Source organism: Macaca fascicularis, chromosome 3 (genome assembly GCF_037993035.2).
Source record: "Macaca fascicularis isolate 582-1 chromosome 3, T2T-MFA8v1.1".
NCBI lineage: Eukaryota > Metazoa > Chordata > Mammalia > Primates > Cercopithecidae > Macaca > Macaca fascicularis.
In genome coordinates, this window is record NC_088377.1 from 119,370,842 (window position 1) to 119,396,359 (window position 25,518).

At 34.9% G+C, this 25,518-nt stretch overlaps 1 protein-coding gene across 42 annotated transcripts in view; it reads right to left on the reverse strand.

Annotated features, from left to right (window-relative positions):
- Positions 1-25,518, reverse strand: part of PHF14 (PHD finger protein 14) — a 231,232-nt gene that overhangs the window by 133,210 nt on the left and 72,504 nt on the right. For all 42 annotated transcript variants that reach the window (XR_012432625.1, XR_010585764.2, XR_012432626.1 and 39 more), the window contains 7 exons: positions 18,096-18,207; positions 12,652-12,789; positions 5,708-5,854; positions 4,800-5,070; positions 4,397-4,503; positions 2,622-2,717; positions 691-794 (listed from right to left, as the gene is read on the reverse strand). Coding sequence is in view for 38 of the 42 variants with exons in the window: in XM_074035430.1 (XP_073891531.1) it covers positions 691-794; positions 2,622-2,717; positions 4,397-4,503; positions 4,800-5,070; positions 5,708-5,854; positions 12,652-12,789; positions 18,096-18,207 (975 nt within the window). In the remaining 4 variants the exon portion in view is untranslated. The remainder of the gene's footprint in view (positions 1-690; positions 795-2,621; positions 2,718-4,396; positions 4,504-4,799; positions 5,071-5,707; positions 5,855-12,651; positions 12,790-18,095; positions 18,208-25,518) is intronic.

The following is a 25,518-nucleotide window of genomic DNA, read 5'->3' on the forward strand; positions in this document are numbered from 1 at the left end:
AGCACTTCGGGAGGCCGAGACGGGTGGATCACGAGGTCAGGAGATCGAGACCATCCTGGCTAACGCAGTGAAACCCCGTCTCTACTAAAGAATACAAAAAATTAGCCAGGCGTAGTGGTGGGCGCCTATAGTCCCAGCTACTCAGGAGGCTAAGGCAGGAGAATGGCGTGAACCCAGGAGGCGGAGGTTGCAGTGAGCCGAGATTGTGCCACTGCACTCCAGACTGGGTGACAGAGCGAGACTCCGTCTCAAAAAAAAGACAAAAAACTAAAACTTATCTTCATTATCCACTATCCACAAAGGCAATAGATTCATTCTATATATGTATATGACACCCATCACTATCTATAAAACAAACTCTACGATTCATTCAAGTAAAATAAAATACAAATGCCCATCTGTTATATTGTTTTAATTATTTAAGACAATAACCATAATGTTATCTAAAGTAATTTTCCAATTCCCCAAAGAGTACTGCTCATTTCCATAGAGTTTAGGTTAAAACAGCAACAAAAATCCCCTCTATCATTCAAACTGGAATGCATCTTTGATAAAATGAATTTCAAATGCACTTAAATTCTGCTACGGACATAATTCATTCTCAAATATTTGCAGGATCTTCTTTCTAATAAGTATCAGTTTAAAAAAAATACACAGTATTATTCTATCATTATTAATTTCATTACTTGCCTATAAAGTACTGCAGGAAGAGTAGATGTCTTTTGTGTGCCTCCTTCTTTTTTACTTGGTTTTCTCTCCTTGGGTGCTCGCAAAATTGCTGGTATATTCAACTTCTATTGATTTGAACAAATGTAGTATATATTGTTTTAAGAAAGAAATAAAAGCAACATTTTCCTCTAATTGCCACTTAAGCTAAGTAAATATAGTAGGATTGTTAGGGGAAAATCTGCCTTACCAGTTATTACATTGGCAAAAAGGATTAAAATGAGCTTTCTTCTAATAGTTATTTCCATTAGAAATCTATAATTACAGACTTCCATCAATTTTCAGTGGTACACTAAAACATAAAAATTAAACTTCTACTTCAGCTTTGAAAGACAAAGACACATATGTAGGAGGTTTGGAAAAAAAAAAAACACAGAACACTTGACAAAAAGAATATTGAGGCCGTTTATTTTCTTCAGCACCCCAGCTATATTGGTGCTCCATAGGTTAATTAGAAAAATTATCTTATTGGACCAAACTCTCCAACAAAGCAAGTGAGATTCTCTTTGGGTTTCTACTAATCTGTAGTATGCTGGCTTCTCAGACAGCAACCATCTATCAAAGTCATTTCTCAGTGGCCTGGTGGGCCCACATCTGTTCAACCAACTGAAAAAAAAAAAAGTGTCATGCAAGCAGTATAAATGAATTCTACTTGGGCTATGTATTTTACATTTGCAAAAGGAAATTTGCAAACCTCTGTTAAAAGTCTTTTAATAAATGAAACTGTCTTTTATGATAGATAATATTTTAAACAGGAGATTCTTATGAGAAAAACTTGCAAATCAAGCCAAAAGATAATGCCAGCTTGGCAAATAAACTAAAGTTTTATACTCAACATTAACTCCTCCAAATATTAACTATAAAACACCATCATCTTCCAAAAATCCATCAACCAACCTAATACCAGGGACCAAGGCTGATCCTCCCAGAGGCAACTACTAATTCTCATCTATTAAAACATTCTTTATGATACAAGCCACATACATTCTTTTCACATAAAGCATCTTCAAAGCTGGTACAGCACAGTACAAATCAGTATGTATCACTTCATAAAATGTCTACACAAGCTGTGTGATGAACTTGACTTTTTACAAACCCCTAAAACAAGTATAATGAAAAATATCTCCTCGAAAAGCTCCTTCACAAATAAAACTACTTTTTAGTGAAAGGACCACAAACAGTGGGTCTCCATCATCCTTAAAAAATATAATTAAAAATATTTGTTAAAAACTTAATTTATCAATTATATACACAGTACTAAAAAAGGCATTCAAAGAAATCCATCTAACAATAATTATTCAACACCAAAAACTTTAACAGGCTAAAGGTGTTCATGAATAAAGTTTTTTAAATAACTACGATCACAGCTACTGTTGAAGGGGAAAAAATACATCTTAACATAAAAGTTTAAATAACCATCTCTTATACAGCTGAAAACCAAACTAACATAAAAATGAATATCTCTAGTTTGCCTTTTTAAATTTTAAATTATACATCCAAAGAATAGAAAAAAAATACAGCATAAGAACAGGAAAGAAAAAAATGTAGCAAGCAATCTAAAACTGCTAAATTAAAAGAAAGAAGAATGTATTAGGAAAAACTCATGCTTCAAGTCTTAAGCTTCATCACAAATGACAGGTCAATCAGTTAGAGCAAATGAAAAAATTTTGCACACAAGATAGCTGTTGAAACAACCAAATTAAACTAGAGGTCTTCAGTAGGCAGCTTCCAATGCTCTAGGTGTATTTCAAGCAGAAATCATTATCCCAAAGGATTAGGCCTTGATCAAACAGAATTCTTCGGTTAGTCAAATGACAGTTGTATCAAAAATCTGTTCTTTGAAAATCATATAGAGAGCAAGAATTGAAGGAGACAGTAATTGGAAAGAAACTAACCTGCCCTGTGATTCTGCCTAGTAAAGCCCATATTCCTTGTCCTTCACTTCGAAGTTTTCCATTCAGGTTTTGTAGTTCTTCTAAAGATTCACATAGCTACAAAGTAATCAAATTAGTAAAGTTCATTAAAATATCTGACAATTTAAGAAATATCTACATTTCTATTCTATTCTCTATATATACAATTTTTTTTTCTTTTTTTTTTTTTTTTTTGAGACACAGTCTTACTCTGTAGCCAGGCTGGAGTGCAAGTGACATGATCTCAGCTCACTACAACCGCCACCTCCTGGGTTCAAGCGATTCTTCTGCCACAGTCTCCCAAGTAGCTGAGACTATTGGCATGCATCACCACACCCAGCTATTTTTGTATTTTTAGTAGAGACAGAGTTTCACCATGTTGGCCAGGCTGGTCTCGATCTATTTTTTTTTGAGATGGAGTCTCACTCTGTCGCCCAGGCTAGAGTGCAGTCGTGCAATCTTGTGTCGCTGTAACCACCACCTCCCGGGTTCAAGCGATTCTCCTGCCTCAGCCTCCCGAGTAGCTGGGATTACAGGCGCCCTCCACCACACCCAGCTAACTTTTGTATTTTTAGTAGAGACGGGGTTTTGCCATGTTGGCCAGGCTGGTCTCAAACTCCTAGGACGATCTCAATCTCCTGACCTCATGATCCACCCACCTCGGCCTCCCAAAGTGTTAGGATTACATGCATGAGCCACTGTGCTCGGCCTCCATATATCCATATATTTTTAATATATTCAAGCCACAATACCACTGAAATACAAGGCTATCCAATTATTCAGCAGTATTTGTTGCTGTAAGCATTTTATTTTCTGCTGACATTTTTACTAATGATGATAACTAGGTTTATACCTTCTTTTACAGTTTGCTATATAACATCACATTCTGCTAACCAATCCTTGTGACTCTATCAAGAGGTATTTCCACTATTTTCCCAACGAAAAAAACTAAGGATCACAGAGCTTTTGTGAGTTGGCCAAGATCACAGAACTAGCAAGAATCCCCAGGTCCTCTGAATCTAATTCTAAGTACTCTTTTTACTACACAGTGTAGCTGATTATTGGAAACGTACTTCCTACTATTTCTTTATGACTTAAAATGTTTTCTAACAATAAGTCAATACCCATTTTATATGTCAAGTTATACTGGGTATGACATTTTAACCACATTTTGCTTTTATAAGATATTTCTTTTTGAATCTTTTCTCATTAGGATAAAGAGGTTACATGAAAATTCAAATTTGGAAATTTTTATTCCAAACATTATAATATAATTCAAGATAAATAATAATTTAAAGAAAAGTTTCTAAATTTTCTACAAACTTAGAAAGTGAAGCTCTCTAGCAATGTTTATTGGCTAGAAATAGAGAATAGAGTCAGATGAGTTGGCCTCACACCAACTGACTTCACTTGTCAAGTCTGACTTGACTACTTGTGTGAACCTGGGCAAATTGTTTAACTTCTTCAGGATTCAGTGTTCTCCCTGAAAATGGAAGCAATGATTATAACCTACACTATAAAGTTAACCTGAGAATTAAATAATACATGTAAACAGATTAAAATTATGCCTGGCACACAAAGTGCCCAGAAAGAGATGGTGATGATAATGAAGCTAATGAGGAGTAGGAGTTATAGGGAAGAGCCTAAGAGCTCCAGAAGAATTTAAAAATAAAACATAAAAGAAATGCCATACAATCACAAAAGAAATCATCACTAAGATCTATCACATTATGTTGCATATTTTGTAGCTAACTTACCTTATTATATTCTACATGAAGCTTTTCTTGTTCATTCTCTAATTTATCTTTTATATTCTTTTGTTCAGCCATATTTTCCTGAATTTGAATCATGCGCATATTTCTCTCTATTTAAATGAAATATCCAATTTTACTTTAGTAGGAAGTAAAAACTGACATAGGAAGAAACTAGCCATAAAGATGATCACATTGATAAACCTACATAGTTTAAAACTTTTAAGTATATTCACAAATAAATGAACCTAGCATTTTGTAAAAACCCACAACATATTAGGAAAATAAACTTTCCTCTCTGATATACGTAGCATGCCTAATAAATTTCTAAAAATTAACAGTATATCAAATACTTTCATTAACAAATTGTTCTCAGTGAAACTGTGCATGTATCAGTGTCTATACTGACCAAAATAATAATTCACAAAATCTGCAGTGAGAGCTGGTTGCTTATGCTTTCTCCTTCCATCCACACTAGAACTAGTATCTGAATTGTCCACTGGAAAGATATCTGTACTGATCCCCATGAGTTCTGCTTTCCGCATAAGTTTACGAATAGCTGAAGCACTGCTGGTGAGTGGTCTGGGCAATTTTTCCCTTGGAACCCAGGCCTGGGGTCTGGTAGATCGAGCTAGTTCTGCTTTGGCACGATACTGCTGAAGCCGGGCATTGATCCTTGCCTATAAAAGAAATGTATTCAAATTTTAAAAGATAATAAAATGAAACATGTTCCTTATGATTTTTACATTGATTTTTATTCCCATGTTTACAGAAAGATAATCAGAACTTCTTATACCAAGGCAAATTATAGGTATGAATGATCCTTAAGGTATACTGTATAATTTTTGAGTTACAATAAACTATATCTGCCCCAGTAACAACGGTCCTAACTTATAATCAGAGTTTGGAGAAACTAATTTAATTAAGCTGAAGTTTCTCTTCTTAATAACTGCTATTGTCTCCATAGATTTAATGTATATAAAATTATATTTTAAATATTGGCAAACTGACCAAATCCTTTGAACAGACTGAAACAAGACGTAGTCAATATATTGCACTGATAGAGTAATTTCCTCACAGTCACATTTTTCAATGTAAAAATATATTTTATAAAGGACTGCTCTGTTTGACTAAATGAGGAGTACTGTATTCAGCCAAAAATTATACTCACTATGTACCTTAATCACAATCCACTTCCTAGGTAACTAACCAAACTTCTTATTATACTTCACATGTCACTGGAAAACACACATGAGATGTAAAATCCACACATAACCTTAAAACAAAAACACACGGGTTTTGACACGAATCCCATACCTGTGCTTCTGGTGATAGTTGCTTCTCTCTCTCTTGCAAAGACATTTTACAATAGGACTGTAGAGCCAAGTAGTTTTTTCTCTTCCACTTTCTGTCTAATCTATCTGCATGTTGCTTACAATAAGCAAAGAATGGATCTGCTATATCCTATACAAAAAAAGTGCAGAAAAATAGTAAACATTTGTAATCTGAAGAGTCATAAAAGACCTAACACAAAAGAATATTACTTGCTTTTCAAAGAATCTACTAGTGCTAGTTACGTCTAATAAATTACAAAAATAATTTTTATAATGATAAAAATTACTTCTTTAGAAACTTAATCTTGTATGTCAACTTCAAATTACCAACAACTTTTTTCTTTAAAGGGCCTGTGGGTTTAAAGATATTGAAATCAAATATAATGTATTATTTGGGTGTACTTGTATAGTAGCCCTTCAATATCCATGGGGGACTGGTTCCAGGACCCCCCAAGGAAACCAAAATCTGTGGATGTTCAAGTATCTTATGTTAAATGGTGTGGTATTTGCATCTAGTTTACATGCATTCTCCCACATATTTTAAGTAATCTCTACATTACTCATAATACCTAATACACAAATGTAAATGTGCAAATAGTTGTTACACTGTATTGGTTTTATATTTGTATTCTTTTTTATGATGCTTTTTTTTCCCCAAACATTTTCGATCTGCAGTTGGTTGAATCTAAGAATGTGTAATCCACAGACACGGAGGGCTGGCTGTATTTTTTTTTTTAAATCACTGTTTAAAACAAATAGGATTTTAATACTCTTAGGTAGGAATAATCATTAAATATTAAAGTTATTCACACATAAACTAATATTGCAAAACAACAATATTCGACTAGCCAACAAGATAAGTGTGGCATTTCTAACTGACTAACAATGGACAGATTCTACTGAGGATAAAAATAGAATTAAGGGGCAGGTGCAGTGGCACACACCTGTAATCCCAGCACTTTGGGAGACAGAGGTAAGCAGGTCACATGAGGTTGGGAGTTCAAGACTAGCCTGGCCAACATGGCAAAACTGTCTCTACTAAAAGTACAAAAATTAGCCAGGTACAGTGGCATGTGCCTGTAATCTCAGCTACTCGGGAGGCTGAGGTAGAAGAATTGCTTGAACACAGGAGGCAGATGTTGTAATTAACCGAGATTGCGCCATTGCACTCCAGCCTTGGTGACAGAGTGAGACTCTGTTTCAAAAAAAAAAAAAAAATAGAATTCAGAAATTCCAAGCCCTGTCAATAAAAAAATTTAAGTTATGCCCTTAACTCTTTCCCTAAAATCTCAAATGGAATTACAGCTCTCTCATAGCCTAACAGCACATTTTCATTCAGAAAAAGTAATGTACAAAAAAGAGGATTTATTCTATCAAAAACAACTTGTAAAGATGCAGTCCAAAAAAGGAATTTACAATGTAATTGCTAACAAAACAACAGGCTGTTCATTCTTTATGTCTGTCCCAAAAAAGGAATAGTAAACATAAGCTATTAGTTTTTCTCTAAGTTATGTCAAGTGTCTCTAAGTAGAGTTTTACAACCCAAAGAGAAATGACAACACTATCAAGGAAAGACATACAATAGAAAGAATTAAAAAAACTAATGTGTCCTTAATATTTAAAAAAAAAAAAAAGCATATGAGGCAGTTCTGTAGTGTGGTATCTACAGATGTCACAGTACAGCAATGTGTATCACAGAATTTCAAGACATAAAAACCTGGATACAATCTTGGCTCTACCATTTACTGGCTATGGGACTTCAAAAAATTGCTTAACATCTCTGGGCCTGAGTTACCACATTAGTAAAACAGGGTTTACTTATAATTTCTTCATATAGCTTTAAAAATAAAATACAAAAATTTAGTTAGGAGACTACGTTAACACATACAAACAGCTGCTTTCTCATGACATGCTCTAAATCTTGGTGAAAGAGATGTTTAATGGAAATAAAGATTATACTGAACCTCAGCCCAAATGCCCAGATCTAGGTAATTATTCTAATGTTTCAAAGTAAATGAGGTTGAAATTGAGTCATTAGAGATAGGGTTCATGCTTGCATAGGTGAGTTAAGCATTTGGACCAAGACTCTGACCTAAGAAAAACCTCAATACTTACTATGGCAGAAACTACTAACTGTCTTACAATATCCATTCTTCCCATTAGTACTAGAACCCTATGAGTTTTTTACTGGGCATATGACTATCCTGCTAGAAACTATCTGGTCCAGCCTCCCCACAGCTAGATGTGGCCATGTGATTAAGTTCTGGCCAATAAGTTGTATGAAATTCCCAGACCATGCCCTTGAAAGGAAGCTGCCTACTCTTAACCTCCTCTTTGCTACTTCCAATGAGGAAGAATCCAGTCAAGATAGTGATAAACCATCTCTGACTGTGTAGGAGAGTGCAACAGACTAAAGGATGGTGAAGCAGGAAGAAAGAAGGGAACTAATCCCTGGAACCAAACTCCCCTTAGTATCTAATCCGTCTAGAATTGTTTATTAGAGTGAATTCAACTTCTTCTTCGTTTAAGCAACCTGTTACTTGGTTTTGTTAAGCCAGTCAAAATAGTGTCCTAATTAATTCATTGGTTGACATGGAATATCCTTTCAACCTGCTTAGAGAAATGGAGCTTTCAAGATCCTACTCCCAGTGGAAGATGGAAAGGGAAAGACATGTTTCTGAATATCTACCATGAAATAAGCACATGTGCTTCTGTATCTATTATCTCTTTAACCTTCACCACTACCACATGAGGTAGGTTCTACCATTTTAATATCAATTTTATGGATAGAAAACTGAAAGCCAGAGAGGTTAAGTTGCTGACCCAAGACCTATGTCCAGTATGTAAGATCCATCTTCCTTAGCCATTACCTGACTGTCATCAGATTCATTTAAGGAAGTTTCTAAATAGAGGTTACTAGAGCCCAACTCTGCAAATTCTGATTCAGCAGATCTGAGGCAAGGGCCTTAAATGCAAATGCCTTGAGAAGCAGTAACAATCAACATAAATGGGTGAAAGAGACCTAAAAGATGCTAAAAAAGAAATAAAGACAAAAATGAATGATGAGAGGCAGTTAGTAAATGGTGAGGCCTGTGAGAACTCAGCCTGTGGCATACTGGAATGCCCCCCACAAAGGCATTCAAATTCAAGGTTTTCTTTTTTAACCCTATTCCTAACAAACAAAATCCATCTATGGATTAAGTTTAGCTTGTGGGCCTCTAGATGGCATGATTTGGTCCAGAATCTTAAAATCTTGTTTTTTTGTTTGTTTTTTTCTTTTTAAACAAAGCTCCCTGGGTAAAACTGACATAGCAGATCAAAGTTACATAAACTGAAAGAAGACACAGTTTCAGTCTTGTACATGGAGAACCACCTGGCACTTGTAAAAACAGTATAATTGAAGAACATACATATGCTTTATTGGTATCTTAATAGTAAAACTGATGTGTTTATTGAAACAAGAAACATTCAAATACAGTAATAACCTAATGGCATATCACACTTATCCTCTCAATTATGCACTATCAATATTCTTGTCCATCCCACCTCAGTCATATATGCTCTAACAGAATGAAATCTTGAACTTCTGGGCTCTGCAATCCTCCCGCCTCAGCCTCCTGAGCAGTTAGGACTATAGGCACACACCACCACACCTGGTTAATTTTTACATTTTGTGTAGAGATGGGGTCTTGCTATGTTGCCCAGGCTCATCTCAAAATCCTGGCCTCAAGAGATCCTCCTTGGCTTGGCCTTTCAAAGTACTGGGATTACAGGTGTGTGCCACCGCACCCGGTTTTATATTGTTTCAAATATAATTTTCTACATACATATGTATAGTTTCTACTCTACAGAGTACAGCAATGTTCAATAGCAGCAAATTATACCTTAATTACAGAAGAAACTACCATATGGCTTACTCAGACTATAAGTAACTTTAGACTATATAATGTAAAACATAGTAACTTAAGTTGTAGTCAGCATAACTGAGCCTGCGCAATAGCTCAGTATTTTTTTACTTATTTATTTAAATTTTTTAGAGGTAGGGTCTCGCTCTGTTCCCCAGGCCGAGTGCAGTGGTGAGAACATAGTTCAATGCAGCCTCGAACTCCCGGGTATATGTGATCCTCCCACCTCAGCCTCTCCAGTAGCTGAGACTACAGGCACCATCACATCCAGCTAATTTTTTTTTTTTTTTGTAGAGATGGGGTCCTGCTATGTTGCCCAAGCTGGTCTCAAACTCCTGGCCTGAAGCAATCCTCTGGCCTTGGCCTCCCAAAGTGTTGGAATTACAGGCATGAGTCACTGCACCCAGCCCTACAGTTCATTTTTTAAAATAAGATGTTGTGTCATAATATGGTTTTAAATATCCTTCTAATAAAGCATGTTGTGTCATAACATGCTTTGACTATTCTAAATAAATCTGGAATATTCACAAAGTAGATGAAAGAGAATAGAAATTTCATATGGATTCTCACCAATAAGATAAAGGACTATGTCAGAAGGCTATATACAAAGTCATAAAAAATATAGAAAGGTATACAATGCCATCAGATGAAACTGATATGTTTATTCTATTTTTCAACCTTTTTTTTAACAGCCTATATAAAACCACCACGAAAAAGTAGTAAATCCAATTTGATACAGTCTTTAAAAAAAGTTTCCTAGAATGTCTAAAGAGTATAAAATGGAAATAGAAGGCAAGATATGCTCACAAACATAGATCTGTTTTAGTTTAAAATGTGTTTCTTAATTTTAAATGCTATTACATTACATAAATCCTTATGTACACAAGTACAACCATCTAGAAATAGACAAGACCTTCATTTTAACAGAATGATTACTGTCAAAAGCAAATTTCATTAATACTGATGCATGCAATATCCTGGGTTTTGGAACATCATTCAGAAAATATTTAGAAACCAGGAGCATGTATATGTAAATATGCTTTAAATCTTTTCCCCCCAAAACAACAGCACACTAAGTAAGGCAGTGAATAGGGAGAAAAGTTGTATTTTATTATTCCAACATCCAGGGCTCCCACCTAATCAATCAAGGGACACAGCAAGGCAAGGAAGATGCCTCAGGGCTAATTCTCACATCCTAATGTATCTGTTTCCCTGTAAATTTCCCCAAATTAGCTTATAGATAAGATGTACAGACCACAGACTGTAAACTATGTAGCTTAATATTGTGTTTAGTTTCATTTAATTTGCATGCCTTTAGAAGGAGATGCACTCTCCAAATCCCATAAACTATATTACACCCCACTGTCCCAAACGTGGCTGCTTCACACATTTTTGTTAATTAACTAGCTGCCATCTTGCCAAAAATGATGACGTATGATGTTGTGCAAAGTAATCCAAAGTACCATAGTAAAAAAGAAAGCTCTCCACTGGCTCCAAAAGAACCCTACTAACTGCAAAGCTCAAAAGACAACTAACCTTATCCTACAGATTCTCTGATCCAAGTATTTACCTAGTATTTAATCTGGTCCTCTAAGTCTTACCTGTATTGCCTTCTTGTACTTTTGTCCACCATCCTGAGTTGTAGCTATGAGGAATCCAGACTACCCCATTGTATAATTATAACTCTATGGCTACCTAGTGGCTGAGAAGATGCTCACTGTTCATCTAGTAGCCTTCATCAAAGTACAACTTCTTAAAATTAAGAGACTGGAACAGCTGTATGTATCAAAAACAGCTACATGTATCAAAAATACAATTCCTATAAGATTTGTTATTCATAAAATACATCCTTCAAATTTTTTTCTACAAATTTTCTTCATCAGAGTATCTTTACTTATTTTCTGGAAATGAAATAAATGTACTAAGATAAAATCTCAGCACAATAAGCAAAATTTACCCAATAAAAGAAAAAACATAACAAGGAGAGGCTTAGATTACCATAAAGCCATCATGAATATACAATAAAAATTATTAAATAAACAGTCTTTACTATATGAGCTTAAAGGATGAACTGAACCTGCTCACGATTCGTTAACATTCTTAAAAATTACTGCAGACCCTAAAGAGTTTATGTGAGTTATATTTCAGACAGTTACCATATTAAAAATTAAAACTGAAAAATTTTTGCAATATTCATTAATTTATTTTAAACAAAGGGCCCATTACAGAAGCATACACTTTTACTAAAATAAATACAATTCACATACACACAAAAATTTAGTGAGGAGAGTGGCACTGTTTTACATTTTTGCAAATATCTAGACATTAGTCTAGATAGCTGACATAAAAAAAGGTAGCTGGGTTCTCAAAATTGTTTCCATATTCAGTGGGTTCTATTGTTATACTGTATGTAATCTCTGGAAGTCTCCACTAATACTCATGAAAGAACAGAGTTCAGAAAAGTAAATAACATTTTATAGTGTAATGAAAATAGTTTTAAACTCAGACTACTTGAACAAATCTTAATGAGTCCCCAAAACACTGAAAACTACTGTTTAATGTAAAGACAATAAATCTGAAAGGAATATTATGGAATTAAAAATAACAGTAAAGAGATAGTAACAGAGATACTGAAGACACAGTAATGATTTTACTTAAATAAAAATAGAGCAAGGTTACTCAAATACAGTTTCAGATTCGCGTATAAAATATTCCTTTTTTTAAACTATAATTCATGGGGCTGAAATGCTGACATTTTAATGCTTTAAGACAACTTGGATTATCTTTCATTTTATCAGTCAGATCTCACTATAAAAATTTTAATGTTTTCCAAATGTCTGACTAGCTTTAAGACTGACAAAACTCATAGAGATTTACTCTTAACCTTTTAGAACAGTGATCCTGGCAACAACTTTAAAAATAAATGTTAAAATTTCTTTTATTATTTATACTTGTTATAGGACATAGAGTCAAAAGATGTCTTGTGAACATATTCACCAACTATGGGTTTAAATAAACCTACCTCTTCCGCTGCTGCCTCTGAAAGCAGACCTTCCTTCTGAGCACAGGTCACATGGAAATAGGCTCTGCACATCCCTGCATCACAGCTGATGCAAACTCCAGTTCTAGCAAAGCGAGGGTCTTCACAAAAGCTACACTCCTACAACAAAGAAACAGAAAAACTCTCAAAGCAAACTTATTTCCAGACTAAAGACTGCATTCTCATACAAAGCATCCACTAAATATTTAAAATGTTAAATACAAATAGTGAACCAATTATGTACCAAGACAAACAATAACTGTAAAAAACATAATTACCTATATGGTTCAAATCAAAATTCAACTAATTTAATGGTAATAACAAATAATAATACAACCATAGTTAAAATTATTTGAGGATTTACTATGTGCCAGTCACTATTCTAAACACTTTACATATATAGACAGTACCCAGTTTACAATAATTCCACTTCTAATTTTTTAACTTTACAATGTTGCAAAAGCAATACACACTCAGCAGAAACCACACTTTCAGTACCCATACAACCACTCTGTTTTCCATTTTCAGTATAGTATTCAATAAGTTACACGAGATAGTTAACATTTTATTATAAAATAAAGTTTTTTGTCAGATGATTGTGTTCAAGTGTAGGCTAATGTAAGTGTTCCAAGCATATTTAAGGTAGGCAACACTAAGCTATGCTCAGTAGGTTAGGTGTATTAAATTAATTTCAACTTAAAATATTTTAAACTTACAACGGATTTATCAGGATGTAAACCCACCATAAGTCAAGGACTCTATGTATAAATATATGTAATCATTAAACACAACTACTATGAAGAAGAGATACTATAACTATTCCCATTTTACACGAGGAAATTAAAGACATGTTAAGAAATCTGCTTGCCAAAAATAACAAGGAAAGTAAATATAAGGCTTCAAACCACGACAATCTTACTTTAAAGCCCACCATTAAGCTGTACTAATTCTTAAACAATATAAAATTGCTTGGAAAAGCAAACAAGAGATCAGAGAAAATCCAACAAAAAATCTAGGCATTACAACCTAGAAATCATGCATGTTTTAAATTTCTTTAAGACAACTAAAAGTAATAAAACCAAAGTATGAACTGTTGAAATTACCACAAATCCTTTCAGATTTATTTTTTTTTATTCCTTTATCTCTTAAAAAAAGGCGGGTGGAGGGGGAATAGCTAGTCTAAAAGTTTAAACTACTCTGGTAAAAGAAATCTTCATAAAAGAAAAAGACGTTAAATTATGAAAGACTGACAGTGGACAATTAAAGAATTGTTTAATATAAGTATTAAAAGTGAACTACATAAGAAGGAAACAAATACAAGGAAAATGTTAAAATTTCAATAGTCAAATCCTGACATTCTACTGCCTAGTTAATAACAGTAGAACATAAATGGTATAATATATTGGCAAATAGCAATCTAACCATGAGACTGAGAGAGAGAGATAAAGAGAAATTAAATTATTTAAAGGATGTCAACACTGTGAACAGAGACACATTGTTTAGGATAATTCTCTGGGTAATTTCATGTAATATGCTGAAATTGAGCAAGGGATTTCAGAATGAATATAAGGAAAATATTCCTGACACCCTTTTTATATTATAAAACAATCTATCAAAGAAAACAGAATCTTCCTCAATTGCCTGAATCATTTAAAATGCTAGTGAACTAAGCAACTGAGAACACAGAAGGAGAACATAATTCAGATTGGAAAATGAGTAGACAATGTGGTCTAGAAGGCTGTCCCAGTCATAACTCACAACATTGTATGTGATTTTGCAGAGGCGCCAGAGAGTACCTAATTTTCAACTCAGTTTCCCAGTGATATTTTCTTAAAGCAAAATAAGCAAGAGGAAATTAGCCTGTACCTGTTTCTGTATATGGAATCTCACACAAGGTGAAATTTAATTTAGAAAAATTCCTTGTAATAAATCAAATTTAAAAACAAAACAAAACAAAAAAATCAAAAAACAAGCTTCAACTAAACACAACAGCCAACTAGACATTAGATAATGTAACTGGACACCTTCTACTAAATCATACCCATATAGAAAAACAACACAGCTGTAGCCAATTAAGTAATTTCCTTACTTTAGTTCCACATTCAGAAAATAAAAACCCACTGCTCACACTATTAAAGTGGACATCTCTGAGCCTTTTCTAGTTGTAAGTACTGCCCAATAAATATATCTGTTAATTTACTGGGCAACTTGAGAAAAATCTGTCTCAAATAACCTCTGTTAAATTTACAAGCATACATCAGAGATAATGCAAGTTCAGCTCCAGACCACTTCAATAAAGTATCACAATAAAATAAATCACAAAAATTTTTTAGTTTCTCCACGCATTTTCAAGTTAAGTTTACACTATCTGTAGTCCATTATATGTATAATAACATTATGTATTTCTAAAATGTATATACATTAATTTAAAAATACTTTATTGCTAAAAAATGCTAATGATCACTTGAGCCTTCAGCAAGTCATAATCTTTTTACTGGTGAAAGATGCTGCTTTGATGTGGATGGCCACTGACTGATGGGGTGGTTGCTGAAAGTTGGAGTGGCTGTGGCAATTTCTCTTTTCTTTTTTTTTTTTAAGATGGAGTCTCGCTCTGTCACCCAGGCTGGAGTATGCAGTGGCGTAATCTCGGCTCACTGCAACCTCTGCCTCCTGGGTTCAAGTGATTCTCCTGCCTCAGCCTCCTGAGTAGCTGGGGTTACAGGCACGTGCCACCACGCTCAGCTAATTTTTGTATTTTTAGTAGATACAGGGTTTTGCCATGTTGGCCAGGCTGGTCTCGAACTCCTCACCTCAGGTGACCCACCGAACTCGGCTTCCCAAATTGTCAGGATTACAGGCGTGAGCCACCGCGCATGGCCTGGCAATTTCTTAAAATAAAACAACAATGAAGTTTGCTGCATAGATTCATTCTTCCTTTTATGAAAGATGTCTCTGTGGCATGTGATGCTGTTTGACAGCATTTTACCCATGGTAGAACTTTCTTCAAAATTGGAGTCAATCCTCTCAAACCCTCTTGCTGCTTAATCAATCAAGTTTATGTAATATCCTAAGTCCTTTGTCGTAATTTTAACAACGTTCATAGCATCTTCACCAGGAGTAGATTCCAACTCAAGAAACCACTTTCTTCACTCATCCATGAGAAGTAACTCCTCATCTGTTCAAATTTTATCATGAGATCTCAGCAATTCAGTCACCTCTGGCTACACTTCTAATTCTACTTCTCTTGCTATTTCTGCCACATCAGCAGTGACTTCCTCCACTGAAGTCTTCAACCCCCTCAAAGTTATCCATAAAGGCTGCAATCAACTTCTTCCAAACTCCTGTTAATATGGATATTTTGACCTCCTCCCATGAATCATAAATATTCTTAATGACATCTAGAAAAGTGACTCCTTTCTAGGTTTTCAATTTACTTTGCCTAGATCCACTGGAGGAATCACTATGTATGGAAGCTATAGCCTTATGAAATGTATTTCTTAAATAATAAGACTTCAAAGTCAAAATGACTCCTTGATCCATGGGCTTCAGAATGGCTGTTGTGACACCAGGCAGGAAAACACATTAATCTCCTTGTACTTCATCAGAGCTCTAACGAGCAGTAATCTTTTGAAAGGAAGCTTTTTTCTGAGCAGTAAGTCCCAACAAGGGGTTTAAAATATCCAGTAAACCATGCTGTACACAGATGTGCTGTGTACGGGCTTTGTTGTTCCATTTACAAAGCATAGGCAGAACAGACTTATCATAATTCTTAAGGGCTCTAGGATTTTCACAATAGTACAGGAGCGCTGGCTTCAACTTAAAGTCACCAGCTCTGTTAAGTCTCTAAACAAGAGAGACAGCCTGCCTTTCGAAGCCAGATAGTGACTTCTCCTCTCTAGCTATGGGAAGTCCTAGATGGCATCTTCTTCCAATAGAAGACTGTTTTACCTACATTGAAAATCTTTGTTGAATGTATGAGTCTTCATCATTTGTCTTAGCTAAATCTTCTGAATAACTTGCTGCAGCTTCTCCATCAGTACCTGCTGCATCTTCTTCACGTCTTATATTACGGAGATAGCTTCTTTCCTTAAACCTCATGAACCAACCTCTGCTACCTTCCAACTTTTCTTCTGCAGCTTCCTCACCTCTCTCAGCCTTCACAATATTGAACAGTTAGGGTCATGCTCTGGATAAGGTTTTGGCCTAAGGGAATGTTGTGGCTGCTATGATCTATCCAGACTATTAAAATTTTCTCCATTATCAGCAATATGGCTGTTTCACTTTCTTATCATTCATGTGTTTGCTGGAGTAGCACTTTTAATTTCCTTCAGGAACTTTTCCTTTGCACTGACATATTGGCTATTTGGCAGAAGAGGCCCAGCTTTTGGCCTACCTAGGCTTTCGACATGCCTTCCTCACTAAGCTTAATCATTTCTAGCTTTTAATTTAAAGTGACAGATGTATGACTCTTCCTTTCACTTGAAAACTTAGAGGCCAATGTAGAATTACTAATTGGCAAAATTGCTTTTTCTTTTTTTTTGAGAAGGAGTCTCACTCTGTCACCCAGGCTGGAGTGCCGTGACGCAATCTCAGCTCACTGCAACCTCTGCCTCCTGGGTTCAAGCGATTCTCCTGCCTCAACCTCCTGAGTGGCTAGGATTACAGGCACCGGCCACCACGCCCAGCTAATTTTTTGTATTTTTAGTAGAGACAAGGTTTCACCATGTTGGCCAGGCTGGTCTCGAACTCCTAACCTCAAGTATTATCTGCCCACCTTGGCCTCCCAAAGTGCTGGGATAACAGGCGTGAGCCACCGCACCCAGCCCTAATTGGCCAAATTTCAGTATCACTGTGTCTCAGCGAAACAGAGAGGCCCCAAGTCAGGGAGAAAGATAGGGGAACACCAGGTTGGTGAAGCAGTCAGAACACACATAACATACATCAATTAAGTTCACCATCTATGTTAACAGCATATATCAATTAAGTTCACCATCTATGCTAACGGCATGTTAACAGCACCCCAAAACAATTACAATAACAGCATCAAAGATCATTTCTAATATTCTTTTTCATAATTTTGACAAATTCCACTTCAAAAGTAAAGTCAGAAATTAGGCTTGTATTTGATCCAACTAATTGTAAATAAGGTTTTGGTCTATGTATTAGGCACTGTGAACAGTGCCAGGGAAATGGTAGTAGTATCAATTATCATTTTACCTCCTATGTTATTCTAAATTGAGAATGTATAGAATAATGTATACATTATTGGCTTTCTGGGAAAACTACTCAATAATAAATGATTCAGTGCTAAATAGGATGATTCCTAGTAAGCATTTCTGCAGTCAACATAACACAAATAAAAAGTCATGTAAGCTAACAAGTAAAACCTTTCTCTTTCAAGCTATCAAAAATATTTTATGTCTCACCTTGGCACCATATTTGGAATAGTTCATTTCCGTTAGTGTTACTGGTCGTAATTTGTCAATATCTCCAAAGGCTACTCCAGGAACATACAGGGCACAAACAATATGAACCCATCTAAGGAAAGAAATGATTTTGCTATCAAATCTTTTAATAAAATTCCCACACACAAAACAAACATATAAAACACCTGCCATCTCAAAATACTACCAAGAGAATTCTGTAATCAAATGTCCCCCAATCTCAGGCACATCATTAAAAAATATGAAACACCTACAGAATAACAGTTACAAAAAAGGGGAGTGAAATTACTTTTCCAGCAGCTTAGACAAAACTGAGAGCTAACAACTATAATTGCCTTTCACTTAAAATTCACTCACTGCACTTTGCACTTATCTATTCTTAAATATTTGCATAAAACTACTATTCAAATGAAACAAAACATTTTCATATGCAAGGAAAGGTAGTCACATTCATTATTTTAAGCCCTTTGAGAATTAAGAATACTAATTTAATAACTGTGAAGTTACTCTGCAGTAATTAAGTAAAATTTCTCTTTCTTGTTACTCTTTTCCAAAAGCTGCTGGGGTAATAATATTTAAGGACATATTTTACACTTTTTGTATACAGTTTAACTTCCTTTCCAGGTTAAAACTGCTAGGAAAAGGTACAGAATAAGCAATTCACATTTTCATTCATCTTATCTGTTTACCATACAACCTATATACTAAAATTCATATGCCCCAAATATAAATATTTGTTAAAAGTTTGAATAATGCCATAAGACTAAACAAAGAATGCTCAGAGTTTCAGTACACTGGAAAAAATTGCAGTTGTTTCTAATTTCATTTTTAAAAACCTGCTCTGAACCATTTTTAATATATTAGGCACTCTTTCTGCTTGCTTAAAACAAAACAAACAGTGGGATCACTGACTTTGAAATTTAAATAGTAGATCTCATCACTTTTGTAAGAAAGAGGGTCACAGGAACAAATCTCTATTAACCCTGTGAATATATTAACAACAAATTCTGCTTTATCACAACTTAAGAGGCTATGCATGCTACATGGTTCTGGTTTTTGTGGTGCATTATGAGTTTTAAAGGACTAAGATCAAAAATTATTCTCTAGAGGCACTGGGAAAAATAGTTACAAATCCTTTTAAAAATTATCTTTTTTATTGGAGAAAAAAATCCAAGGTTTTGAGATTTTCTTGATAGAATATTTTAATCCAACCTCCCAAATGCATCCTGTGGAGTTCAATATAAAGATACACATCTTCAACAAGCAGCTGCTTTCTCAATTTAATTTGTTCAGTTTTTTCATGCTCCACTGATGGATTAAATGTCGCTATACTCTGTAGAAGTTTATCTTTGATAAACCTAACAGCTGGCTGCTTGCTTCATACTGACCTTCTTAAAATGTAGTACACAAGTACTACAGATTTAAACTGCCATTTCAATGTGACTGGCACACAAGTATACCATTTCTCCCAACCACTCATGAGGATACCAACTTGAGTCCTCATTAAAATACCTATCAAAGTCAATGAAAATCATGGCCAAGACAAGTATGGTCCCTTTTAATACCAGCTGTAAATAGTTTCTTGTTCATTTGTTTGGATGCACATAATTTATAACTTTGTAATTAAGACAAATCTGCAAATCAAAAAAAAAATCTTCCTTGTTACTTTACCATTAATTTTGCTTGGAGCTATTATGACAGATGTTGATTGGGGAAAGGAACAGGAAATAAGCATCACATAAAACCACCAAAAAATAAGAGTTGGAACTGTCATCCTAGCACAAACTATTAACAGATTATTTTAAACTCATATATTTTAATAAAACAGACTAAGTAGAATAATACTTCTCAAAAGACTCATTTAAGAATGAAAACTATATTAATCAATAAAATTGGAGTTTAAAGTACTCTGTATCAGTAATGTCTTTACAGCATGTAAAACAAATTCACGTCAAGTATGTTATTTTCATTCCTTCATCCAGTAATCAATTGTAAGTGTCTACGAGGTACAGAGCACCATAAAGGTAGTTTGGAAATTATAAAGATGTATGTGAAGTGCTTACAGCAGAGTGTGGCTCACTGTCTTCACTCAAGAAATGTTAAGTACAAGGAAAAAAAAGCCTAAAAGCTTCTGTTGAGTGGGAGGTTGTTCATTTACATATGAAGAATTGGTTTCAGAAAGATTAACTGATTTTCAAATATAACAAGCCTAGCAAGGGACAGAACTAAGACTTACTAAGTCTAGAATTTTAAAGGAAAAAAAAGAAAGAAGTGGTAGGGCACAGTGGCTCATGCCTGTAATCCCAGCACTTTGAGAGGCAGAGGTAGGAGGATCACTTAAGCTCAGGAGTTTGAGACCAGCCTGGGCAACATGGTGAAACTCCATTGCTACAAAAAATACAAAATTCAGCCAGGTGTCGTGGCATGCCCCTGTAGTCCCAGCTACTTGGGAGGCTGAAGTAGGATGATTTCTTGAGCCTAGGAGGCAGGAATTTACAATGAGCCGAGATCATGCCACTGCACTCCAGTCAGGTTGACGAAGCCAGACCTTCTCTCAAGAAAAAAAGAAAAAAATGGCCAGGTACAGTAATCCTAACACTTTGGGAGGCTGAGGTGGGAAGACTACTTGAGCCCAGGAGTTCAAGACCAGCCTGGGCAACAGGATGAAACCTCATCTCTACAGAAAAATACAAACATTAGCCAGGTGTGGTGGCGCTACCTATAACCTGAGCTACTCAGGAGGCTTCAGTGGGAGGATCACTTGAGCCTAGGAAGGAGAGGTTGCAGTGAGCCAACATCGTGCCACTGCATTTCAGCCTAGGCAACAGAGCCAGACCCTGTCTGAAGGGTAAAAAAAAAAGAAAGAACTGAGACATAAAGATTTCAATGTTGCCTTTTATTGCAACATAAAGCTTAGTTTTAAAAATTAAGGAATTTAGTTCAGAGCCATATTTGATTTCACAATAGCTAGGAGGACATCCAACAAAGGACATAAAGAAGAAGAGTGCAACAAATGATAATGGAAACACAACGTACCAAAACCTATGGGATACAGCAAAAGCCCTACTAAGAGGGAAGTTTATAGCTATAAGTGCCTACATCAAAAGAGAAAAAACTTCAAATAAACAATCCAATGATGCATCTTAAAGAACTAGGAAAGCAAGAGCAAACCAAACCCAAAATTAGTGGAAGAATTAATAAAGATCAGACCAGAAATAAAATTGAAATGAAAAAAATATATACAAAAGATCAATGAAACAAAATGTTGGTATTTTGAAAAGGTAAACAAAACTAACAAACCTTTAGCCAGGCTAAGGAAAAAAGAGTGAAGATACAAATAAATAAAATTGGAAATAAAAAAGGAGACATTATAACTGATATTGCAGAAATTCAAAGGATCATTAGCAGCTGCTATGGGCAACTATATGTCAATAAATTAGAAAATCTAGAAGAAATGAATAAATTCCTAGACACATACAACCTACAAAGATTGAACCATGAAGAAATCCAAAGCCTGCACAGACCAATAACAAGTAATGAGATTGAAGCCATAATAAAGTCTCCCAGTAAAGAAAAGCCTGGGACTGCTTGACCTGATGGCTTCGCTGCTGAATTTTACCAAACACTTAAAGAAGAATACCAATCTTACTCAAACTATTCCAAAAAGCAGAGGAAGAGGGAATATTTCCAAACTCATTCTACAAGGCCAATGTTACTCTGATACCAAAACCAGCCAAAGGCACATCAAAAAAAGAAAACTACAGGCCAGTATCTCTGATGAACACTGATGCAAAAATCCTCAACAAAATACCAGCAAACTGAATTTAACAATACATTAGAAAGATCATTATGACCAAGTAAGATTTATCCCTGGGATGCAAGGATGGTTTAACATAAGCAAATCAATCAACATGATACATCACATCAACAGAATAAAGGATAAAAACCATACGATCATTTCAACTGATGCTGAAAAAGCATTTAATAAAATTCAACATCGCTTCATCATAAAAACTCCCCAAAACCAGGGGACAGAAAGACATACCTCAACATAATAAAAGTCATATATGACAGATCCACAGCTAGTATCATACTGAATGGGAAAAACTGTAAGCTTTTCCTCTAAGATCTGGAAAACGACAAGTATACCCACTGTCACCACTGTTATTCAACATAGTACTGGAAGCCCTAGCTTCCAGCAATCAGACAACAGAAAGATATAAAGGGCATCCAAATTGGAAAGAAAGAAGTCAAATTATTCTTGTTTGCAGATAATATAATGCCATATATGGAAAAACCTAAAGACTCCATAAGAAAACTATTAGAACCGATAAATTCAGTAAAGTTGCAGAAGACAAAAGCAACATACAAAAATCAGGAGCATGTCTACATGACAACAGTGAATAATCTGAAAAAGAAATTTTAAAAGTAGTGGCATTTATAATAGCCACACATAAGATTAAATATCTCGGAATTAACTTAAACAAATAAGTAAAAGATCTCTATAATAACAACTATAAAACACTGATGAAACAAATTGAAGACGACACCAAAAAATGGAAAACTATTCCATGTTCATGAACTGGAAGAATCAATATTGTTAAAATGCCCATACTAGCCAAAGCAATGTACAGATTCAATGCAATCCCTATCAAAATACCAAAGACATCCTTCACAGAAATAGAAAAAACAATCCTAAAATGTATATAGAACCACAAAACACCCAGAATAGCCAAAGCTATCCTAAGCAAAAAAGAATCATACTACCTGACTTCAAATTATACCACAGACCTATAGTAACCAAAACAGCATGGTATTGTCATAAAACAGATACACAGAACAATGGAAGAGAATAGAGAATTCTGAAACAAATCCACACACCTAAATGGACTTAATTCAACAAAGGTGCCAGGAACATATATACGGGAAAAGAGCTTCTTCAATAAATGGTCCTGAAAAACTAGATATCCATATGCAGAAGAAGGAAACTAGACCCCATCTCTTGCCATATACAAAAATCAAATCAAAATGGATTAAAGACTTAAATCTAAGACCTCAAACTATGAAAATACTACAAGAAAACGTTGGGGAAAATCTCCAGGACACTGCTCTGGGCAAAATTTCTTGAGCGAAACTCCACAAGCACAAGCAACCAAAGCAAAAATAGACAAAAGATATCATACCAGGTTTTAAAAAAAGCAGGATCACAAGTTGGACAAATGATACAATCATCAAACTGAAGAGACAACCCACAAAATGGCAGAAAATATTTGCAAATTACCCAACTAACAAGGGATAAATTACCAGAATATATAAGGAGTTCAAGTAACTTTACAGGAAAAAAAATCTAATAATCTGATTAAAAATAGACTAAAGATTTGAATAGACATTTCTCAAAAGACACACAAAAGGAAGTTCATATGCTAAAACAGGTATATGAAAAAGGACTCAAAATCCTTGATCGTCAGAGAAATGCAAATCAAAACTACCATGAAATATCATCCCACCCCAGTTAAAATAGCTTATATCCAAAAGACAGGCAATAACAAACGTTGGCAAGGATGTGAAGAAAAGGGAACCCTTGTACACTGCTGCACAAAATGTAAATTAAATGATGAAGAAAACTTCGGAGGTTCCTAAGAATTGAGCTGCCATATAATCCAGCAATCACATTGTTGGGTATACATTCAAAAGAAAGGAAATCTGTATATTAAAGAGAGATCTGCACTCCTGTATTTGTCGCAGCACTGTTTACAATAGCTAAGATTTGGAAGCAACCTAAGTTTCCATTAACAGATTGAAATCAGATAAAGAAAATGTGGTACACAATACACAATGGAGTACTACTCAGCCATAAAAAAGAATGAGAGCCAGTCATTTACAACAACTTGGGTGGAACTAGAGATCATTATGTTAGGTAAAATAAGCCAGGCATAGCGAGACAAACATCACATGTTCTCACTTATTTGTGGGATCTAAAAATCAAACAGCTGAACTCATGGATACAGGAGAAGGATGGTTACTAGAGGTTGGGAAGGATAGTGCAGGGAAAGGGTAAAATGGTGGGGGGAGGTGGCAGATGGTTAATGAGCAGGAAAAGTGGAAGGAATAAGACCTACTGTTAGATAGCACAACAGGGTGACTACAGACAAGAAAAATTAAATTGCACACTTAAAAATAACTTAAAGAGTGTAACTGGATTGTTTGTAACTCAAAAGATAAGTGTTTGAGAAATGGATACCCCATTCTCCATGATGTGCTTATTTCACATTGCATGCCTGTGTCAAAACATCTCATGTACCCCATGAATATATATATCTACTGTGTACCCACAAATAGTAAAACTATAAATAAAAAATTAAAAAGGAGAGCATGCCTAAAAATTTCCCACAGTCAGGTTTATAAGTCTTACTCTCCATAAGATACAAAATAAAAATTTAATGACAAGAAAGTATTGGTTTTCTTACATTAAATCACATCATTTTCTATGTAGAACTTGTAGCTCCCATCAAGAATAGAAGGAAAAAAGTCTGATTAATCCCATGTGATAGTGAACTTCAAAACCTTTTTTATTCTTTAGACACAATATTCATTCTTTTTCCCTGTTTTCCATTTGAAGCTCATATACTAAAAGGCTTGTCGAATTTTCTTGGCTTTTCATACCTTGAATCAAACTAGTATTACATCCTTGGAAATATTATGAAGGCCTATAATTTCCAGTACAGCCTACAGGTGAGTGTAGACATTAGCGCAAGTAAAGTGTTCAAATAGTATATAAAAGAATTTTTGCCATGTTGCACCATCACAGGAGATGTCTACTTATGTAACGTCCACAGTATCCAAAAAAAATCCCTCAGTAAACCTAAATGGTAAAGAGGCCTCAGTTTTCTTAATTCAGAAACAACTTTACCTGTTGTTTTGTCTATTATGATAGCATGAAGTAACCACTACTTGACAGTGCCCTAACAGAACTTTTAAATTATTAACAAGAAAAAGAGTAAAATAAATTCTCTTCCCTAAAAGGAAGTTCTGTCTTTCCAAAACTGCCTTACTTATTCATCACAATTTATCACCAAAAATTTCAATTCTCAGGACTGGAAGAGTTATCAAAAAAAAAAAAAAAAATCTATGCATGAGCTAAAACTCCATGATTACCTAAAATAAGTAGAGCAATAATAGTAATAAGAAAGAACTAGTAGTAGCAGTAACGGCAGTAGTAAGAGTAAGGAGACATTTTCTAACCACTTATGTTACAGAAACTGCTAATTGTTTCTCATGGATCATCTCATTTAGTCCTCTCAACACTACTAAGGAAACCGAGGCATAAAAAGGTTATTATCACTTGCCTAAAATTATACCTAGTAAGGAAAAAAAAAAAAAAAAAGACCAGAATCCAAAAATAGAC